The 19974-nt window shown below is 44.7% G+C and overlaps 2 protein-coding genes across 3 annotated transcripts; one reads left to right on the top strand and one right to left on the bottom strand.

The window, feature by feature from the left end:
* Positions 1 to 1823: 1823 nt before the first annotated feature.
* Positions 1824 to 11130, bottom strand: LOC121726869 (ankyrin-3-like). The gene is made up of 8 exons (XM_042114500.1): positions 10933 to 11130; positions 5746 to 5874; positions 5065 to 5352; positions 3617 to 3799; positions 3114 to 3360; positions 2878 to 2969; positions 2583 to 2732; positions 1824 to 2240 (listed from the first exon to the last, which is right to left on the bottom strand). Exons 2-8 carry the CDS (start codon positions 5854 to 5856, stop codon positions 1920 to 1922), a joined length of 1392 nt encoding a protein of 463 aa, XP_041970434.1. The 5' UTR covers positions 5857 to 5874; positions 10933 to 11130; the 3' UTR covers positions 1824 to 1919.
* A 1574-nt stretch (positions 11131 to 12704) lies between these two features.
* On the top strand, positions 12705 to 18382 carry LOC121726868 (leucine-rich repeat-containing protein 34-like). Of its 2 annotated transcripts, XM_042114498.1 has the most exons (5): positions 12705 to 12924; positions 13258 to 13426; positions 13750 to 13919; positions 14137 to 14303; positions 17998 to 18382. In XM_042114498.1, exons 2-5 carry the CDS (start codon positions 13258 to 13260, stop codon positions 18203 to 18205), a joined length of 714 nt encoding a protein of 237 aa, XP_041970432.1. In that variant the 5' UTR covers positions 12705 to 12924; the 3' UTR covers positions 18206 to 18382. The 2 variants fall into 2 exon arrangements, with proteins under 2 accessions (XP_041970432.1, XP_041970431.1); XM_042114497.1 differs by lacking the exons at positions 12705 to 12924; positions 13258 to 13426; positions 13750 to 13919; positions 14137 to 14303 and adding an exon at positions 16112 to 17612 and having other exon boundaries at positions 17998 to 18134.
* The last annotated feature ends 1592 nt before the right edge of the window (positions 18383 to 19974 follow it).

Genomic DNA, 19974 nt, shown 5'->3' with positions numbered 1-19974 from the left:
GTGACGTTGCACACGTTTGTCGTCAGTCGTGAGTCGTGACCTCAGTCTAGTCGTGTTCAAGACTGCAAATTCGACTTCACTAAAGTAAGAAAATGTTTGAAAGTTTGTCGAGAAGGAATTTTATCAATAGGAGATTTATTTATATTTTATACTCCATTCCAGCTTATACGTAGTAACGTATTCGTAATTTGAATACCTAATCATTTGTTCGCCTCCTTGCCGCGGCAATGACCAATAAGGTAGTAAGAACTATGAATTGCTCTTCGGGTATAGGACCTAAAAATAAAGGACCGCGGTCCGCGGAGCTCATAATAAACACACCGGCAAAATTAGAGGAACATAACGAAAATTTCAATTTTTTTGAAAATTGTTCACTGTTTTTTAAAAATTTATTTATTTAATTACTAATTGATTATTAAAAAATAAATTTTATATAAATTTAGGGCATAAAAACGTAAATAATATAAAAATATCGGCAAAAATTAAAATTTAAGAAAATCTTTGAAATTTCAGTAGTAAGTTTTTAAGTTAAATTCTCCATTTTTATTAAATAAATGTCATGTTAAAAGCGTGTAATGCCTTCTATGGCTCTCAAGAGGGCCTGGATACGCCATTCCATGCTTGCATTTTGATTGTCAATCATTTCCTGTGGGATATTCTCCTACTCCTCCAGTAGCGCCAACTCGAGCTCCTGGACACATTTTGGACTGGAGTTTTAACTCGTACTGTTCACCCATTTATGTGCCACATGTCTTCAATCGGCCTCTCCACCTGGGCTACGCCAGCATCGTTTAGGTAATAATGCCCGATTTTTTTACTCTATTGACGCGCATAAAATTGAAGTTGCTACCTAAAACTGTGCAAAAGGCACACCATGCAGCTCCGGGATGGCTGTGCTATAGCCCTGTACTGTCAAAGTACCATCATCAATAATCATCAGCTTCGTGCGGGTTCCAAATCATATGCCACTCCAAACCATTACGAAGCCTGCATCATAGGCCACTGTTTCCGTTAAGTTTGATGGCCTATAGCGTTCCTTACGATTTATCCACATTCTTTATCGCCTGTCAACCAAATGTACACAGAATTTGCTCCCATCACTGTACAGCACAAGATTTCACTCAGTTGTCTAATTTTGATGTTCACGCGCAAATCTTAGCCTGGCTCTTCGGTGTCCAGTCTCAAGTTTTGGTGCCCTTACAGGCACTTTTGAGTTTAATTTAACTTATATAAGTCTTCTTCTTACACGTACATCCCGGACCTGTTCCGACAGGTTTCCTGTCTGCAAAGCAGTTTGAGGTCGATTTCTCAAGGTTTGTTTCTTTACAAAATGGTCATCCTGAACCATTGTCACCCGATATCTGCCTTGTTCTCGTCTCCGAACGTAAGATCGAGTCTCTCTGTGGCGTTGAAAGTTACGATGGACCACGGAAGCCGACACACCTAAGGCCTGACTGACCGAACGGTAGGTGTGACCTTTTTCTATCGTGGTTACAACTCTAGCTGTCGCAGATGCTGGGAAATCACTAATTTTGTATCTAAGCAATGTGTTCTTCCAAAAACCAAACAATCAAATAAGCTGAGCATACCTTGCACCCCGCTAAAACGCCATTCTTATCAGGAACACTTACAACGCCAATCATCGAAAAACACTTATTAGGGCATAATTGCTATAATAACCTATCAACTTGCCAGTTTTGTTCAATATTTTATTTCTTAAATTAGCTTAGAAACTATAAAGAAGGATTTCACTCAGCCCGACCCACTTGAGTTCAAGTTGTGGCCCTTTTTACCTATGTTCCTCGTAATTTTGCCAATGTGTGTATTATAAAATTATAGCAAATATACTTTTATGCCCCTACGTGTGGCATCACAAGGCAACCAGTCAAAAATATACTTCTATTTACCGTTAAGGCGGTTTAACTATACTCGAAGAGCAGGTAGCTTCGGAGGGTGGGGGGTATGTCGAGGTCGGGGGCGACCCTGACGAGGGAGGTGCCGAGCAGCCGGCGCAGCTGCACGCGCGCCTGCGCCAGCAGCGACAGCGGCTCGCGCGCGCGCCGCACCAGCTCCTGGCGCTGCGCCGGCGTGAGGCAGCTCGTGCGCTTGATCATGCACAGGTCGAAGGCCTCCGCGGCGTCCAGCAGCAGCGCGAACACGTGCTGCGTCTCCGGCGACGTCACGTGCTGCAGGTGGTTCAGGATCCCATCCGGGTCGCGGAACTGCGTCTTCATTATCACCTGCGATGAAATCGTGATAAATACCGAATTGTCGCGTGTGCGGTGTGCCTGCAGGAGCTAGAATAATCTGACGAACTGAAATCGTTAATACATTGCGTTAAGGATCTTCTAGAATTTAGATTGCCCGGACGTGGATGAAAATTTAAGGTGACGTTACGACTTACGCCGCGCCGGAGTTTGTTGTTATTTTATCCCCAATCGTACATGTCAATAAATCGGTCGTTCAGTTGGTGCCGCTAGATCGATTTGTACAATGCGCTAAAAGATCCTCGCGGAGCTGTACTAGCTGTTCCGTCTGGAAGTCCCTCGTGAGTCGTAATAATATTAGTTGTTAGCGCTCACCCTGGCGCCGTGCCGCAGCAGGGCGCGGACGAGGTGGTGGCGGGGCGCGGGGTCGGAGGCGAGGTACTCGGCGAGGGGCGGGCGCAGCTGCGCGCCGTCCTCCGCGCTGTACACCTTAAGGTTCGGCTCCGCGCCGCTCTCCAGCAGCACCTGTCACAAGATGTATACATTATGTTAGGACGTATCATATTATAAGACTTTAGCGATGTTCGGTACTCTTTTAGCTGTAATAACTACTCGGCTCTACTTTATGGCAGTCTATGGGTTCGATGTCTGCCCGCAGGCGATCACTCACCCTGACGATCTCCCGTCTGTTGGTGATGCTGTCGGAGCAGGCGACGTGCAGCGGCGTGCCGATCACCGAGCTAAATGCGTTAACGTCTGCGCCTAAAATAAACACAATGGAAACTAATTAAAATGTAGGTATTTTTTGGAGCAATAAAAAGTGTAACGACAAATAATTAATATGGCCTTTATTGCGTCGATATATCAGCTGAATGTAAAGGGACTAGGGAGTGAAATGGGGCTCACCGGCGGACAGCAGCAGCTTGAGCATTTCGACGTCGCCCTTGAGTATGGCGAGGTCGAGTGGGCTGGGCCGGTTGACGCCGGGGCCCGGGTAGTTGACGCGCGCGCCCTGCTTGATCAGCAGGTTCACCATGTCCGGGTTGCCGCTGAGCACGGCGTAGTGCATGACGGTTCTGTAGTCGTTGCGGGCGTCCGTGATCGCGTTGACGTCGGCGCCGTAGCTGATCAGCAGCAGCACCGACTCCATGCCCTGGAATGCGCATGTTTATATCATGTACATACGCATAATAAAGCTTATATAAAAAGCTATGCCCATTTCTAGACCCTAAATTTTCATGTGCTACGAAAATAACTGTAGTGATTGTTTCAAAACTCGAAGACCTCAATTAAATAGCTTCGAGAATATAAACAGGTTTTCAACATTCCTTAGTCTATCAGTCTACAAAGACTAGGTAGATACACAAGTTTACACGACCTACACAAAGAACAGGAATAGCAAGGGTTACCTGTCTCTGTCTTGCGGCCTTCATGAGCGGCGTGAGGCCGGCGCGATCGCGCGCGTCGGGGTGCGCGCCGAACATCAGCAGCAGCTCCAGGTACTCCGGCTCCGACACCAGGTTGATCTCCGACCCGAAGAAATATCGCTTGTTGGGGTCCGCGCCGTGCTCCAGCAGCAGCCGAGCCACGTCCTAAAAATACCAGAGAGTGCTTAGACGAGTCCCGTTCTAGAAATACCTCGGTGCTACAACGAGCGATGTCATGGTTCGTCGGGGCAAACGAATAGGTACTTATATGTAGGAAATATTACAATATGTTTGACGAGTTCCGTCCTGCAAATACCAGGTTTTATTTTGGAATATGCACTTTGTTTCAACGAGCTTTTTTCTACGAATGTCTGGGTTTTTACGCCGCTCGCGCTACACAGTCTTGAGTCTTGACACGCTTGGTACCATCGAGGAAATTGATTCCTAGGTGGACCTACGTCATGTGGTCGGCTTATGTCAATTCAATATTAGCTGTGATGTGTGTGTGTGTGATGGGTTTGACTTAACGGGACCAAATTACTTAGGTTCGCCATCTGCAGCCTAGGAATCGTCAGGTCGTCAGGAATCAACTTCTTTGATAGTACAAGCAAGAATTGTTGAGGCTCACCAAACTGCTCGCCTAGCTTGTCCAAATGGAAGAAATGAGCACGTGAGACGCACGCCGCCGCACACGGCACAGGTGACACCCCACTTCAGTATAGACATGTATATAGAAGTGATCTCAGCCCGGACCGGCGCGTACAAAGCGTTCAAAGTCATATTACCTGTGAGTTTTCTGAGAATATATTGTAAATCTTCGACATAAAGAGCCGGTCGGAGGTAAAACGACTCTGAACGATGTAGTTGGCTGCGGTCCAGTCGGCGCCTACGTCAGCGATTGGCGAGTGGCGACTGAGCGGGTTGACCCGAATATGCTAAGTAGTCAGTAGTAGTAACTATTAAGTAGTAACATACAATCGTACACTATTATGTTGTATTATTCAAGTGATGTCTACGAGTAGGTACTCGGAAGCGAATTTTTGAACTTGCTGTTTCAAAAATTCGCTTCCGAGTGTGAATGTCCGCCAAGACTTTGACATGCTTGATGTTTGATTTGATTAATGGTGATCGGATTATGTAATAAATGTTCGAGATAACAATAATATTGTATTAATTATAACTACCCGTAATTATTGTCTCACAGGGTAAATGAAACTAAAAAACGACTGAACTGAACATACTGGAATATTCTTGACTCTCGAGGTCGAAACGCTGCAAAACATAATGGTACTCCACAGAAAACTGCTGTTACTGGCTGTACAAACGATTTAGGTGCATAGTGCATATAGCGCATATTATGTTTCGTATCTAAAACCATGCATCCAGCCTCACAAAGAGTGTCGCAACTCGCAGTATGCAATTATACATACATAGTGCTTGTTCCGTATGGCGAGTCTGAGCGGCTCGTCGGTGTGCGTGGTGCGGGGGAAGTCGTCGGCGGTGTCGGGGCGGTAGGAGACGGCGGCGCCGCTGGCCAGCAGCAGGCGCACCAGCTCCGTGAAGCCGCGCTCGGCCGCCAGGTGCAGCGCGCTGTAGCCGCAGTCGTCGGTCGCGCTGGGGTCGCAGCCGCGCACCAGCAGCAGCCGCGTGGCGTCCGCGTGCCGCTGCCACACCGCGTAGTGCAGCGGCCGCAGCCCCTGCGTCACCGGCTCGTTCACCTGATGACACGTACATGAGCTGTTACTCCGACGATGAGCTCCGACGATGATGTTATGACCACTGTCGTCCTCCCACAAACGAAAGCCGATCAACGAGTTCTCGAGTTATCTCGAGTTCGGTTCGTCATTGAATTAGTTGGTGCTAATACTAGTCGATGCTCACTACTCCGTTAGGAGGAATTTTGTTTTATCGCGCGGAAACCGTACACGTTTCCAGGATAAAAAGTATCCTTTGTCCTTTTCCGGGTCTCAAAATATCTCCATATCAAATTTCATCAAAATCGATTCGACGGCTTAAGCGTGAACGGGTAACAAACAGACATACTCGTAAGCTAACACAGTTGCTTGGAAATTAGGGGTCGTTAATATTGGACGGTTCAACAGCACGCGTACCTTGGCCCCGCAGGCGAGCAGGATGCGGATGTCGTCGAGCGGCACCATGCGGATGATGGAGTCGGCCAGCTCTCGCTGCAGGGACTTGTCCGTTATCACCTCCTGCGGCATCCTCCGAGCTTCACACTCTTCCAATAAAACATACTATACTTTAGTCTACACTGCATACATATTATGAAATATTAAGTTTTTGAGACTCCTAAATTTATTAATTGCAAATTTGGTAATTACAAAACGGTGGTAAGCACCAGCGGTACCGACGTTCAGAAAACAATTAAAAATATGTATTCTTAATAAAAAATTCTTAATAAGAGTTTGAGTTTGAGTGTGAATTTTAAGTCAAGATGTAGAGTATATAATTATATTATTATCATAGGCTTAAGGCTATAACGTGAGTTGCAGTCACTTGCAGCAATGTTCCCGCGGGTGATGGCAAGGTTTTGTCGCCGTAACCGTTCTATAATCGCCACAATACGTCTATATGTATATCCTACACAAATGTGACAATTTAGGTATGGGTTAGGTACAGGTACAGATAGTATTGATGGTCGACTTATATCGAGGTGATCGGCCGGCGCGCGGCGCGAGTACAGATCACGTGTGTTGTCTGTTGACAATCATTGTGGTGAGTGCAACAATCCCGTGACCCGGCACTGCAGTTTGCAACACATTACACACCGGAGACAAAGATGGCGGAGCGCCAACCGCGACAGCGCCGCATGTGTGCCTATGTGCCTATCAACGCGTATCCCGTAACCCATTCCCCTTTGCCACTCTGTTCGGTTCTATTAAATCTTAACTTAAAATGAAATTCGATGAAAATAATGTACGTACAAAACTTTTTAAACGGTATTAATCAGTGTAATTTTATTTTGGTACCATTAAAATTAGTTCTTTAGTGTTCTGTTGCTTACGTTTAGATTTATTAGAATCCGAACAGGGTAAAATCAAAGTCTTCGAAATATCGCGTCGTAGAAATGATATAAATATGCCTACAGGAAATGGTACTTCGTATTTTAATTCTTGCGCACCAGGATCATGAGGCTTGGGTCAGCAATCAGCATGGCCGCTAACGTCAAAACACGCGTATATTAGCGCCAAATATATCTACCGGCCCCGCTTACGCCGCGCCGGCCGCCGGCCAACGTCGCTCGGCCGCTGAAGTTCATGGACATGCGGTGCGGCCAAGTGCGTGTCGGCCACGCGTCTACACCTGCGCACGGGCATGTACTGCAGGTACAGTGTACACCTAACGTTGCTACTTCCAAGCGGATAGCGCTCACTAATATTGCGGTCTTGAAACAGTTTTGTCTCCTATAGAGATTTTTTTTTTGAATCTGTATTTTTATCCGTATGAATAGAGTACAGAAATTTAACTTGGCTCGACAGGCTCCCGCATGTCTAGATAATTTCTGTGCCCGTACATCTTAAAGACAGCTAGGTATGTCGCTTTTACTTTTTAGTCCTGGCCTTAGAGACGTTTCCAAAGTATGCAAATCTTCGTATAATAATTCATAATATTGCCAATTGTCATATATTATAATATTTGTCTCATCTTCTTCTTACATATAAAATTCTCGTGTCACAGTGTTTGTTCGCAAACTCCTCGTCGTCAGCTCGTAATATAATGTTTAATAACTCTCTCCGCTAATTGCTAAACACGAACTCGCATTTAAATACTGTTTTCATGCTACTAGTATTTATTTTGTGTTAAGTGAAACGGGTAGAGTGAAACTTGAGTAAAACCTTCCGAACAATTAGGATTTAAAAACTTATAAATCTACCATTTAGCAGTTTCACAAATAGATGGCGCTGCTGTAGTCCTACATCGCGCTATCACTTGGTCGTTAGCCGCGCGCAGCGAAGTAGTATCGATACCGAAGTGCGAACATACGGATGGACGGATGGACGGTCCTAATAGGGTACCGTATATTAACGGACGGATTTTTTTTAATGTAGTGTGTTTATGCACACGGCACATAATAATATCGTCAAGACGAACATGCTTATCATACATAATGTAACGGAGCAGCAAATCCTATACAGAATACAGATTTAGCAAAATGTGTTTCGAAAACTATCAGTTACATTCAGGTATTCGACATGATTTAATAACGTTTAGCCTCGGTTAGCGCTACAATGTGAGTTTACTTAATTGATAATCATTATTATTATTCTCTACAAAAAAAAAACAAAGTGCACTGTTTACTCCGCGCCGGTAACAGAGCACAGACACACAGACGTTATGTGTTTTGTGTTTACGTGATTAAAGTCGCATAGCACACAATTTTATAACTTCTCATGTTACAATTAAAAAATCGGCCAAGTGCGAGTCGAACTCGCGCACGAAGGGTTCCGTACCATTTAAGAGAGAAAATAATCAAAAATTTGTATTTATTGTATGGGAGTTTCCCTTAAATGTTGTTTTTTTATTATTGAATATCGATTAATAAAGTACAAGTACTATTAAGTATTTTGTGAATATTTTATGTGCCTACATGTGCCTAGGTGTAGCCATTATTGATATAAAGCAAAAAAAGGCAAATAAATCACGTTTATTGTATGAGATACATTTTTTGATGCATTTTGTTTTTAGTATTTGTTGCTATAGCGGCAACAGAAATACAAAATCTGTGAAAATTTCAACGCTCCTATCCTAACCTATCATCGTTCTCGAGATACAGCCTGAAGCAGACAGACGGACAGACTAAGTCTTAGTAATTGGGTCCCGTTTTTACTCTTTGGGTACGGGTCCCGTTTTTACCATTTGACTACGGAACCCTAAAAAATAGTTAAGTTCGACTTGATTCACTTTTTGGAATGACTGCTACGGCGTAGAGCGGGTCTACGCGCGGGCCTCCACGGCGCGGTGTGTCGTAGAGGGCCGCGTAGGCTCGTAGACCCACCGCCTACGACGTAGACCGATCTTGCATTTGAGATTAATGATTTTTTTTGTTTGATATTTTTTTATACGTTTATGATATTATATTGAAGGCCTGTTTCACTACTTTCTGATAATACTATCCACCAATTAACTTGACAGATCAAGTATGGAGAATCTGTCAAAAAAGTTGTGAATAGCCTATTAGGCACTTTATCAGAAAGTGGTGAAACAGACCCTTAAACATATTTTTTATATAATTTATTTGCTAGTTGCTAGTATACGCTGTCGAAACAATAATTTTCTCCCGTCCATCAGCAATCAGGAAGCAACAATCTCATAACTCCTCGCTGTCTAGTGTCTGGCATCCGCGGCCCACGCGGGGACCTGCCAAGTGTCACTGCCGAATGCCACCATCATCAGCAGTCCGACACGGTAACTATCGTACGGTATAGTCAACATTTTGTTCGACAACTCGGCTGTTACTGTATCAATGCGAATGAACTTAATACAGGTATCTACCGGTGGTAGGCAACGTAGTTTTTTCGTTCGACTTTCAAAAAGTGTTTCATGATACCCATTTTGAATAAAAAGGTATTTTACTTATTTATTTATTTTGAATAACTAAGGGAGATCGCAGACGACAGACTTTTTGTGCTATCGAGTCTGCGGCGCCCATACAGTCTTGGCCAGGCTTGGCCGCGCCATGCCGACTGTATGGGCGACTCGATCGCACAAAAATTCTGTCGTCTGCGATCTCCCTAAACGACAACCAAAATACAAGTTAACGAAAAACAATTTGTTATGGTCAGTTATGGTGCAGGCCGTGCAGCATAAATCAAAACATTGCTACTGTAGGCTACATTCAGTGGGCTTAAACTGGAGGTTAGGGAATCTCAAAATAATGTGTAATGCAGGTGCTGCAACCCCCTAAAGAGTACCTAGTTGTTAACTGTTCCTCTTTACCCCGCGGAAGTCTCGACGCTCATAACGTAATATTCGGACAAACTTGTTGCTGACTGCTTTAGTTATTTCTATTCATGTATGTATGTCTACGTCACCAGTAAAACTAATTCCATTCGGTATCGGCAGCGGTAGTGCATTCGATAATAAACATAGTTTAATTTTGGAGTGGATGTTTTGTGTTTTGAATCGGCGGGTAATAAATTGTGGCGTGCGCCGGCGCACAACAAGATGGCTCCCAGAATAGCGCGGGGAACGCCCGCCCGCCCCCCTCCCCCCCTCGCCCCCGCCGCCCTTCACCCCACTTATTTATTTGGGTTGAGATTTCCCTTTGTGCGCGCCGTTTTTGTTTTCATGAAAGGAAATAGCGCTCGACTTTCATAAAAACAAAAACAGTTTAATTTATTTGACGCTTATGTGCTTTTTGATCTCAATGTCTCCTCGAACAAAGGAGTCATTAGCGCTTTTGGACGGAAGTTTCGACAAGGCACAGGTTTTAAAGATTACTTTTTTCCAGGGTCGGTAGGAAACATTCATACTTGTAGCATCCCACGACATCGTTATCCTGGGATATACGTTCTACGACATTACAAGAACGTTAAGAGTGGATGACTGCTTACTTGCTTAGTCTATTGATTCCGTTTTTGGTACTGCCACGGTTGGCTTCCTTAGAACTTAAATCTACTGCGTTTATATCAGTGCACAACAGCAGCTGTCTCCAGTACAATTTGTTAACAATACACGTCCTATAAATTCTTAATATTACTTATCGCATAGTTAGGATTTTTTTCCACGCTTGGTTTTGCTGTGTTTGTGTGTTTGTCAAAGTTTTACAGTAAAACCCGCTTTGCAGACAAAGACAGCAACAAGGATAATCGCAAGCGAAGAGTATATAATTTTTATTAATAAGAAGACATACCTAATATATTATATATAGGAACGTATTTACAATCTACCTACCTAAGGTTTATTATGAAAAACTTACTAACGTGATACGTCGTAGCACGGATAGCTAGCTAGTGCATTATTTTAATTGAAGTAACAATACATTGTCGTATATTGTCTACCCTTTATTAAACCTTCTGAAGTTTGCATGCAAACATTTTTGTGAATGATTGATTTGTTTTGATCGGGGCCGCGGGGCCCGGCATTGCCTTGTGACTGTGAGCGAGCGGGGCCCTGCCAACTGTCTGACACATTACACATCGCTGGGCGAAGGTTCGTCTGTCATCAAAATGTTGTATCGAATAATAACAATTACAATATATACAGTAGGACATAATGTTATGAAAGTCACTACAATGTCATAATTTCAGCCCATTGTTTACTAACAAACAACATACCTCTTTGTTTGAGTTCCACGTGAGCACTGGCCACTGCACTAAGCTCTATTTCCTCTTCAACTCCGCGGCTCTGAATTCTATCTTCTATGCTGTGCTCTTTTAGCAAACACTATATAATAATCTCTACTATATTAATCTGCTTTAAGGTTATATTTGTCGTAAGTCCACAGTGCGTGATGGCGGCGCGCGTCGTACTGCGGCCGTGTGCGGTGTGGGGGATCCAGCGCTGGGCCGCGGCCACCAGCTGGCACGCCGCCAACTACGTACACAGGTAAACGATGCGCTTGTTGCCGCACTTTGTTCACAATCAGTTTCATATAAATGTAAACAACAGATCTCACGTATTACTAATGGAAATGTCTTTTACCTTTGTGAAATGATAGTATTCAAAGAAATGATTTAATCGATTTTTATGTTAAGTTTGCAGTTTTATGTTTGCAGTTTTTATGAAGAGTTTGCAGCGAATTCATTAAATATAGTAGAAATAATTTAGATAGTGACAGAAGCAGCCCATCTATGAGAATACTATAAGCACACGAGCCTTGAATATCTCACTAGATAATCTGTGGCATCATCCAGAGGCATGATTAAAATTGATTAAATTATTCTCTGAAGTCCTAGGGGTAACACCTTATTTCTTCGCAAGTACAAATATTTCATAAGTGTCAATAGCTGGTGACTTTACCTGACAGACGCGCGCGTGGCTGATCACATCGACAGACAAAGAAGCACCATTGTACACATAACACAGCTATTGATAATAATAATAATAATTAATACCTGTTTACGACGGACAGACGGACTGGGAAAAACAACAGAATTTACGCGCCACTACGTAGTAGCTAAATAGTACGCATGTAACATGTTATCAATAGCAAACACTTTTTATTTTAGCACCAACACTCAACAGTACTCAGCAGACACGTGCCACATGTTTTGTTTTCTTATTTGAAAGTCGGCTCCCTATATACAAGGAGGCCGATCGTTTCGGTCGGACTGACCGCAGGCCGACCTGACTACACTCGTTTTGTTAATTCTCGTGTGTATGGTTCGATACTTAAAAGTCATCAGACTACATACTTGTAGCATCTTACTTTGGGCGACGAACGTAGAAGTCGTGGTGTGTAAACGAGGAGATACCACATATCGGATCGTCCGGTATGAGACGGGTTTAAATACCGTTTAGTAGATAAGATTAGCTTATGAAGGTTTCTGGGTTGAGCTGCGGGTACACCGAGCACATCTCGTCTTTATATTTTGCTAGTTGCTATTTTGCTAAGTTAATTGACAGTCAGTCGAAACAAAATAAAACTCACTTCTCACTGTTTTATTTAACTTTCAGCTGATTTTATATATTTTTTTAAAGCAAAGCTTTTGGTTACTGTATGCGTATTTTAAATTGACCTTGGAGTTATTTTCTGATATTTTTCCTGAATTTTTGCAGATCATTGATAGACGTCACGATGAAGATAAAGGTCCGTGGAGCGTGACTGCTATTTTCCAAATAAGTATTTCGTAGTATTCTAAAAATATAGAGCTTTAGTAGACACTGACGCCATCTCAATCAAAATTACGCGTCGCAACTCGCACGTGAAGATTGCGCAATATGCGCTTCCCTGTTACGACTATTCTGAACCCACTGAAAGCACACATTCTTACTATTAACTTGTAGACACAGGATGTGGTTCTGAAGAATTAAACAGAAATCCATAAAAGCTATAGTTTACCTTGCTGTTTTTGTAATAATGCGCGTACTTTGTTTAAGGTAGCTTCTATTATGTGTGTGCAAATAATGAAATTACAATGTAACATTTAAAAGTGCCTAATGTAGCCCAAAGCACCCGGTGTGTCTCAGCCCCCGGGGCGAGATCACCCCAGTGGAAAACACAGCGAGGCCGTACTCCGTGCCGTCACCCCGAGCCCGCCGGTCCGCCGCCCTAGCCGCCCTAGCCGCCCTCAGCCGCCTAGCTGACAGATATTTCATTCATTACGGTAATCATTTTATCACTTCCTGCTAGCTTATACGACCAACAGTTTTATGATTAGGCTAAACTAAATGTTTAATGGATACACGTAACACGATATATATAGTGAGGGCCTGCAACTAGTCTGCATTTATAAAGTACAACTAGTCTAGGCGCCGAGTTAATGATGACTTAAATACTTAAAGTATCGATAGTTTTCTGCATATCCCTTCTCATCATCAAACACTTTAAGTACATTGTACACGATGAGCGAGAGATGCCCATCTCTAGGTTCACCTCTCTTCCTACAGTTAACAGTGTACAAGCTGCGTCTGCCACATAAACAATATCTGACCATCAGATGGTGTTCCAACGTCCGGAGTCGCTGGCGCTGCCGACGGTGTGGCAGCGGTTCAGCGCGCGCGGGTCGGCGCTGCGCGTGCAGGACGTCACGGAGTCGCAGCTGGAGGACGCGGTGCGGCTGCTCGCCACGCACTTCACCGCCGACGAGCCGCCCTGCAAGTACATCGGTCAGTACACCCCACGCACACTATTTTATTTTTTCTACTTGTTGGATTTGAAACCAGTAATGACTCAAAAAATGCGATTCGACGGAGTAGCTTAAGGAAGATATTAACGTTGGGCAGATTTTGAACTGTGCCAAAAGTCTGTCTAAGTTTCAACATTAATTATCCTTTTCACCTATTTGGCTTGGGACCTCCTTTTACATAACTGTCGGACATAACTTTCCTTCCACGGAATCCCCAAGTTTTACCAAATGTATATACTATATGGTAATCGTTGTTCATCGCCCACTGCGCGTCATATGGCTACTCTATTAATGATGGTACAGAGATCCAGAAGCACCCGGGTGCGATGCGGGAGCTGGAGGCGCTGTGGCGGGGCGCGCTGCGGGACCGCGTGTCGCTGGTGTGCGTGGAGGACCGGGACGACGCCACGGAGATCATCGCCGTCAACGTCCTCACCGTCGCCTCCAAGACGGACAAGGACGAGCCCTTCCAGGTATCGTGTGGGACATATTAGAAGTATTTAGGAGACATGATACGACGATAGGAAGCGCTATAGTTACGTTTAAAAAAAAACAAAAAGAGGACAAAATAATGACTGAATTTGTGACTACAAGGTTAAAGCATGTTATTCCTCCTCCATGTTTAGAATCCAAAAAGTTCTTGTTGTGTTTATATACCCGATAAAAGCTCCAGTGTTCTCGTATTGTCAGACGGACGATCCCATCTGGGCTCAGCTGTTCGGTGCCGTAGACCTGGTGGGTCGCGGTGTGGACATCTTCTCGCGGTTCGGCGTGGAGCAGTACCTCACCGCGTACGGGCTGGTAGTGGCGCCGCGCTGGCGAGGAGCGGGCATCGGCAAGGAGATGCTGCTGGCCAGGTGAGCACCCTGCACCAGTCACCACCTATCGGCAACGGTGCATTCAGATGTATATTACCCCTGACAGGAGCTTTACGTTAACTACACCTGTGTTCACCGGCTACTTAATGAGTACTCGACATGACTTTTAAAAACCCAATAATAAATTGCAGTTTATGTTTGTGATGTGTTATTTTCGAAACGTAGAAAAACAATTTTTTGGTTATTTCTTTATGTCGTTGCCTTTCCATTTCTTTAAATGCATATTGATTAAAATTCCTTTTGTACTTTATGTGAATGTTTTTCCATGAATTTTCAGTTATCACGAAGAAATCTCGGGTCCTAAAATAGAGATATTGGGGAGATATTAAATGACGGTCGAGGAGGGAGGGGGGGTGGGGTGGGGGAGCGGGCGCTAATGACAAATAACAAGAATTCCCACCGCGGCCGGCGCGCGGCGGCCGGCGCGGCGGCGACGAGCTCGCTATTGAATTCCGCCGGTGCCCGGTACACATTGCGGCGGATGCCTGCGCGATTATTGGATTCCGATCACACCGGATCATCACTTTTAAATTTTAACGACTTTATCATTTATTCGTAGACAATGTGCGCTTTTATAATTCCGGACGTCACGTTATCGTGGACTCCGACTTCCACAATAAAACGTTGGGTACTTTAAATGCCCTTTTGATTTTACGCACCGCGGACGTTTTGTGCGGTTCAGAAGAGTGTAGACGTCGTGATGTCCTCTAACGTGCACGTTAAAAAGTTATCGTCGACGGAAATTTAAAAGCGTTTTCATACATTCCATACTTACATTTTACTCTTAGAATTTTCCTGTTCCGAGATTTTACTTCCTTATGTTATCGTTTTACCGTGGACGTCCACGATATTACTGATACGTCCAAAATTATAAAAGCACACATTGCCTACGAATAAAGTGTATTCGGAGAAGTGAAAAGGTGCTCCCTCACCGGTAGCATTTGCTTGTAATGTAACCATGTAACGTTACGGAGTCGAGCATTGCAATGTGCACCTTGTAATGATACAAAACCAAGCATTACAATGCGCACCTTATAATGATACAATGTGTTATATCTTGATACAACTTGTAACATCAACCAGCTATGGAATGCTCACGGTCTAATGTTACATAACACGCGAATGCTCGTCAGTCAGGGAGATAGTATTATAATGTAATGCTCAAACTCGAAACTTTAATGTTACATTACATGTGTAATGTAATGCTAGAAAACGAATCTACGATGTTACATATACATTACAAGTGAATGCTCGCGATGATCCCGGGAGCACCTTTAAATAGCTTTTCGTTCAATTTCCTTTGAACGTAACTGACATTGCGTATGGCCCGATACGCACTTGGCTGGTTTTTTTATTTCATAGTTCATACTATCTAGCGACGATGGTTTTGTTGTTGTTGACAGGTAGTGGCCCGGGCGAGGATGTGCGAGCACGTGGTCTAACTCACACATTAATTAATTCTTGTAGGCTGTAGCTATGCAGTATGCACTACATAGCAAAAATATCGGGCGGTTTTAGAGGGAAGTTTAGTGTGCCACGTTATCGTAGCGTTATGGACGCTACGATAACGTGGCACGTTAAAACGCCTTCAAGCATTTTACTTTTCTGTGTTATCGTTTTACCGCACGATATTTCGATATTTCCATCACGTCCAGAATTTTATAAAAGCAAACCGCGGTGCGTAAAATTAAAAGGGCATTTAACGTACCCAACGTTTGTCGTGGAAGCCGGTGTCCACGATAACGTGACAACCAGAATTATAAAAGCGCACAATATTAAAGCTACTGAATATAATATTATGATGTCTTTGTGTGACCATAGACTTAATATATGCTGTCGTATGTGTGACCGAGCTCAAAAACATCCAATTGAAGTTTAGTTTTCAAAATTCTTATGTCAAACGTTTTCTGCCAACTGTCGGCACATATTTTGGGAAATTTCCTTTTGTCGAAATGGTTTAGCATAAAATATGACGGAGACCACGGGTACGAGTAAGGGAGGTATATTCGCGCGGCGGCGGACTCGCTTCGCGGACACGTCGCTGTCGGTCACGGAGTTCAACGACATCCGGCTGGGCCTGCTGGCGGTGCGGCGCGCAAACGGCACGGCGCGCCTGCCGCTTCACGGCCGCGACATGCAGCAGCGGTACGGCGCGCGCCTGGCTGACGCCGACGTCCCCGTCGTCTGCTTCCACATCCGCGGCAGCGCGCGCCGCGTCACGCACCTCGACCTCAGCTTCAACGTCATCACCGACGCCGGCTTCCTCGCGCTACTCGAGCATCTGCTCGCTCTGCCCGCCTGCTCCGTGACGCACCTCGACGTCGCTAACAACGAGCTGACGGGGGCCTCCCTCGGGCACCTCGTGAAATACGCCGAAACCATAGGGCTGAAGCACCTGCGGCTGGCCGGCAACGAGCTCGGCCGCGACGCGGGGGAGCGGCTGGCGCGTTTTCTCGCGGCTAACGACACCGTTACGGCGCTCGACGTCGGCGACACCAGCCTGACGCTCGCGGCGGTGGCAGCGATATCGGCCGCGCTACGCACCGACGGCGGCCGCGACGCCTCGCTGCGAGCGCTCGACCTCAGTCGGATCCTGCCCGCGAGTGGGCGCTACCCCCCGGAGACGAAATGGCTGGCGTACCACGTGGAGCTGCTCCTGCAGCGGAACGTCACGCTGACGGAGCTTCACCTGAGAAAGAATGCGCTATCCGGCCCCGACGTGGAGGCCGTGGTGCGCGGGCTGCGGCACAACGGCGCGCTGCTGCTGCTGGACCTGGCCTCCAACGGCATCGGCGACCGCGGCGCCGAGCTGCTGGCCGACTACCTGGGGGCCGGCCCGCCGCTGCGCGTACTGAACGTGGCCGGCAACGGGATTCGCTACCCGGGGGCGCGGGCGCTCAGCCTCGCCCTCCCCTTCTCGAAGGTCCGCGCCCTCGACGTCGGCGACAATCGAATGACGGACGACGGGGTCCTGGACGTTCTGACGACCATAAAGAAACCGTACTACGTGCAAATTCTGAGGGTGTGGGGGAACGAGGTGGGGCCGAGGTCGTGCACGGTGATCGAGCGGATGTTGCGCAGCGGCGTGCTGGCGGCGGGCGCGCTGGACGTGCGGGTGTACGGGGAGGAGGGTGCGTGGCGCGCGGCGCGCTGCGGCCTCGCGCCCGCTGCAGACCGCGCCTGCGGCGGCCTCCTCCACCGCGACGGGCCGGAGTACGGCTGCGCGCAGCCCGTGTACCGCATTCGCAGAGAGGCGGCAACCGAGACACCCCACAAAAGTTTACTTTAGTACGCTTCTTTTATTTTTTATTTGTTGTTGATTTCTTCCATGTGCTCGAACATTATTTTAACTAATACAGTTTGTTTTAATTTTTGGGTTTTTACTAACTTATTTGAACCATAAAATGAGTTAGTCATTGTCATGGAACTTATTTAACTAATATTAGGGCCTGTATTCACTTTGATTAGATCGAGTGCAGATTAGGTCTTAGGAGAAAATAAAGAACTTGCACTAATCTGTCGCTGTCTACAAACAGTCCACACTGGCTCCTCCTGATTAGTAATCACCTGCACTTGCACTAATCAAAGTGAATACAGGCCCTAATATTAGTTAAATAAGTTCCATGACAATGACAATATTACCAGTAGGTAACTCACGTCTCCCACGTCGCAGAATTCCGCTTTGCAAGGCGCTGGGCGTGCGCGTGACGGCGACGGTGTTCACGGCAGCGGCGTCGCAGGCGGTGGCGGCGCGCGCCGGCTTCCAGCTGCTGCACGAGATCTCGTACGCCGACCTCGCCGACCGCGGCTTCCGCTTCCCCGGCGTCGAGCAGGACACACATTCCTCCAAACTCATGGCTCTAGTCATCGAGTATTTTTAAAATAATATGTTAAAAACACAATGATTATTAACTATTAGCAGCTACCTGGCGTAGCCTATTATTGCTTGTAAAAAAAAAACAATATACTGTAATGTGTACCCGTAGCAATAACTTATTTAATATTTATATTACAATAGTTGTAACTTGTATGACAATATAAAATTCACCTTCATTGTTTATTTGCTTTCTCTTTGCTTTATTTCGGAAACGCGACGTAGGTTACACGAATCAGTCCGCCATCAGTATTCCGTCATTATAATTTTTACCATTTTACTTTGTCGCCCCGCTTTGTTTCAAAGGTTGTCCTAGTTTTTGACTTAAAAATTACTGTTTCTATACTTGGGCAGAAGCGTAGCGTGCCTAAAGGGCCCCATATAAAATTTGTTTGGGAGCCCTTAGGAAAAGTTGCCTTTTTGACTTTTCTAATATTTTGTAAAGGACCTTGGGGGATTTTATCAGAATATATAATATAGTCCGGTTAACGAATGACTCAAAAGAGGGTATCTAAGAGGGTATCTAAGCGATTTCTGCTGGAACTTATTCAGGGTGATTAGGGACAAAACATACTAAAAGTCCTGACGTCTAGGAGGTGAGCCGGAGGGAGGGGAGGACGACGAAGCACAGAAGCTATAATCCTATTATTCAAACAGAAATAGAAAGGAATATTTAAAAATAAAGCTTTTCTTAATTTTCACTTTTCCTGAGCGTGTAGTTCGAAAACGGATGAGAATTTGGAAAAACTGTATAGAATCGTTAGATTCTGTGACGACATTAAATCTGTCTCTGTAAGGTCTCAGCTGAAGTGGCTTCCGATAAAAATGCGACGAAATTCTCACGTCCTGCATTTACTATATAATATCCTCTTTAATCCTTCAACTCCTGACTATCTAAAAGTAAAATTCAATTTCCTCGGTCATAACAACCCTATTCTTCGCTCTGCTAACAAACTTACTCTTGCTTTTCCATCTCATAAAACTTCATTCTATGATTCTTCCTTCGCCATCACCGCTATTCGACTTTGGAACTCCCTACCCGATTTCATTAAAAAACCCGAATCTATAAATATATTCAAAAAACGTGTAAAACAATATCACTTAGACCTCTCTATATGAAACCGTTGGTGTGTAGGTTCTTTTATTTATACTTTTTTTTTGTCTTATTATATCTGTGTAAAGTTTATTTCATTTATTCTATTACCGTATGTTAGTAACTTATTAGCTACATATAATAAAAAACTATTATTACTTATTAATAATGTATGTAATATAATATGTATATTTAATATTTATATTTTTATGTCATTATATTTTTAATATAATATTTTGTTTTCAGTTGTCTGGAAGAAACTGCTTAAAGCAGTAAGACCGCCTTTTTGCAAAATTTTGTAAAATTTTTTATACCTTTTTTGTTGTTATTTCTTTTGTTTTTTTGCTCTTTTATGTGCTTTTCTCTTTTCTTTTGTGTGTGCAAATAAAGAATTCATCATATCAGCCTATAGTCGTCCACTGCTGGACATAGGCCTCTCTCAATGAACGCCAAGATGACCGATCTCCTGCTACTCGCATCCAACATGGGCCTGCAACTAAGCGGAGATCGTCGTCCCACCTAGTTGGAGGTCGACCTACACCCCGATTTCCCAGCCTTGGTCTCCATTCTAGAGTAAGTTTACTCCAGCGATCGTCTGTTCTTCGAGCTTTAATAATAATAAATTCTTTTCTTTTCTTTTCGAAGAAAATAATTTATTATTATTAAATTATTATTATTAGTAT

The sequence above is a fragment of the Aricia agestis genome, chromosome 5 (assembly GCF_905147365.1).
Source record: "Aricia agestis chromosome 5, ilAriAges1.1, whole genome shotgun sequence".
Classification (NCBI taxonomy): Eukaryota; Metazoa; Arthropoda; class Insecta; order Lepidoptera; family Lycaenidae; genus Aricia; species Aricia agestis.
The sequence above is the reverse complement of the archived record's forward strand: the minus strand, read 5'-3'. Positions and strand labels throughout refer to the sequence as shown.